The sequence below is a fragment of the Sinocyclocheilus grahami genome, unplaced genomic scaffold (genome assembly GCF_001515645.1).
Source record: "Sinocyclocheilus grahami isolate Dianchi unplaced genomic scaffold, SAMN03320097.WGS_v1.1 scaffold32.1, whole genome shotgun sequence".
Lineage (NCBI taxonomy): Eukaryota > Metazoa > Chordata > Actinopteri > Cypriniformes > Cyprinidae > Sinocyclocheilus > Sinocyclocheilus grahami.
The window spans coordinates 4,465,396-4,467,263 of NW_015505211.1; the positions used below are offsets into that span (position 1 = coordinate 4,465,396).

General features: G+C 40.7%; 1 protein-coding gene across 1 annotated transcript in view; it reads left to right on the top strand.

Moving 5' to 3' along the window:
* Nucleotides 1-497: 497 nt before the first annotated feature.
* The window catches only part of LOC107578020 (reticulon-4 receptor-like 1), a 123,532-nt gene continuing 122,161 nt past the window's right edge, over nucleotides 498-1,868 (top strand). Inside the window, exon 1 of the mRNA XM_016264031.1 lies at nucleotides 498-1,035. Within this exon, the coding sequence (XP_016119517.1) occupies nucleotides 1,023-1,035 (13 nt within the window). The 5' untranslated portion in view covers nucleotides 498-1,022. The remainder of the gene's footprint in view (nucleotides 1,036-1,868) is intronic.

Below are 1,868 nucleotides of genomic sequence, written 5' to 3' on the forward strand. Positions count from 1 at the left end.
GATGACTTCAGTGCTTGAAGTGGGAAAAAAAGAAGTGCCGGTACTCCCCCACACATAAATAAAAGAAACTAATAAATTAATACACATATAAATACATTTTCATAATTAGTGCTACCTATCTTTTTAATGGGAGGTAGCACAATCTGAGCGGGTAGCACAAATCGTCAGCACACCGGTCGTTTTACACTTTTGGGGACTGAGAACACTTTGGGGCAGAGAACGGGATTGCTTTAATTTTCTATATCAAAACCAACTCTTATTCATTATGATCAAACTGTCACACCTTAAATCACAAACATGCATACGATTATTTAAATTAATTACTTCTCGGTATTGCTGTCACTTTTCGGGTTTCAACTCTTTACGAAAGGTTCTCGGTTCAAGAACCGCTCGAGAGCTCGTGAGCCATTCAACTGATTCATTGAAAAGATCCGAATCAAAAGAATAGTTCTTTCACGAATTGGGTATCGCAAATACCCTCCTCTACACCTCCCTCGACCCGTGGTGCTCCAGCTTTCCGACTCCTGAAGAGACACGGGCGCCTGTCATCCGTTAACCACCCGAGCATCTCTGGCATCCAAACGCAGTTTCTAACCAGAACAGTCATTGGACTCATCGTTTAAGTGGTATACAATGCCACAAGGCTTCTTTGCCGTCACATCGACCGATATTGTAAAACTTTAAATGCTCTTGTTATGGCTATCTGAACGGTTCTTGCGGCAGTTATAAGTGCTAACTGAAGCGTATATGAAACATTTTGGCTGACATCTCTCGGAGTCATCTCTCTTTAAAAAATGATCGGGGATTGTGAGACTTCCATGTCGGCGATGCTGCTTTCCATCTTAATCGATACCTGAGACCAGGGGTCAAGAGTTAAGAATTTGCATTTGGCGTGGATCGTTTGCAGATCATTAAAACAGATCAAACTTTTATCACATATGACACGGATTATTAAAGATGAGACGCTTATTTTGACTATCACAGTGGGATAAAGTACAGCGCATCATCACCGCACCTTCAGGATGTTCCGGCGAGGTAAGACCAACATTTGAAATGATATAATTGCGTTTTTTGGTGTAGTTCAAGCAGATGCATGATGCTCAAAGTAGGTTACATTTCTATTCATTGCGCGCGACTCTTCCACGCGCATCCGTGTTTATATATCAGAAACTCTTTATGGGATTTTAAGCAGGTTAGTTTCAGGTTCGTCTGGCTCTTTAAGCATTTGACTGTGCGCTGATGAAATATTAATACACAGCACGTAATATTATTCTTAAAAATAGACAAGCGATGCCGCACTGCAGCTGACAACTACTAGAGCTTACTTACTGCACGCGCTTAACAAGTACTAGTAAAACACAGTTAGTAATCTTGTTTTTAAGACGGGAGAAGCGGTGCATGGCGACAGGCGCCCATGGGACCAGTGTTTGTGAACTGCTGCCTCAGACTCACTCACACACACACACACACACACACACACACACACACACACACACACACCAAGAAAATATAGATGCGGGAATTTTGCTGTCTATATCAGTACTCAATATGTGCCATATAAGCTGTGGACACAAAACCGAAATATATTTGTACTCTACAGTCTAGATATTAAAACAAATCTCGCACAGAATTATTCAAGAAACATCCACGTTATGAAATTTGATGGATCAACATTCGTGTGTCCACAGAGAGGTGCTGTTTAACATTGTTAGGAAGTCATGCGTGTCAAAATGTTGTTTGGGACATTTTTGTTGTGCGTTAAATTTTTCTAATGTTTCTTTCTCTTTATTAGTGTAATTAGATGTAGCTTATTATTTTGGATGATACTATTTGAGTAATTTAGAGTGTTCTTGACGTGCCCCCCCCCC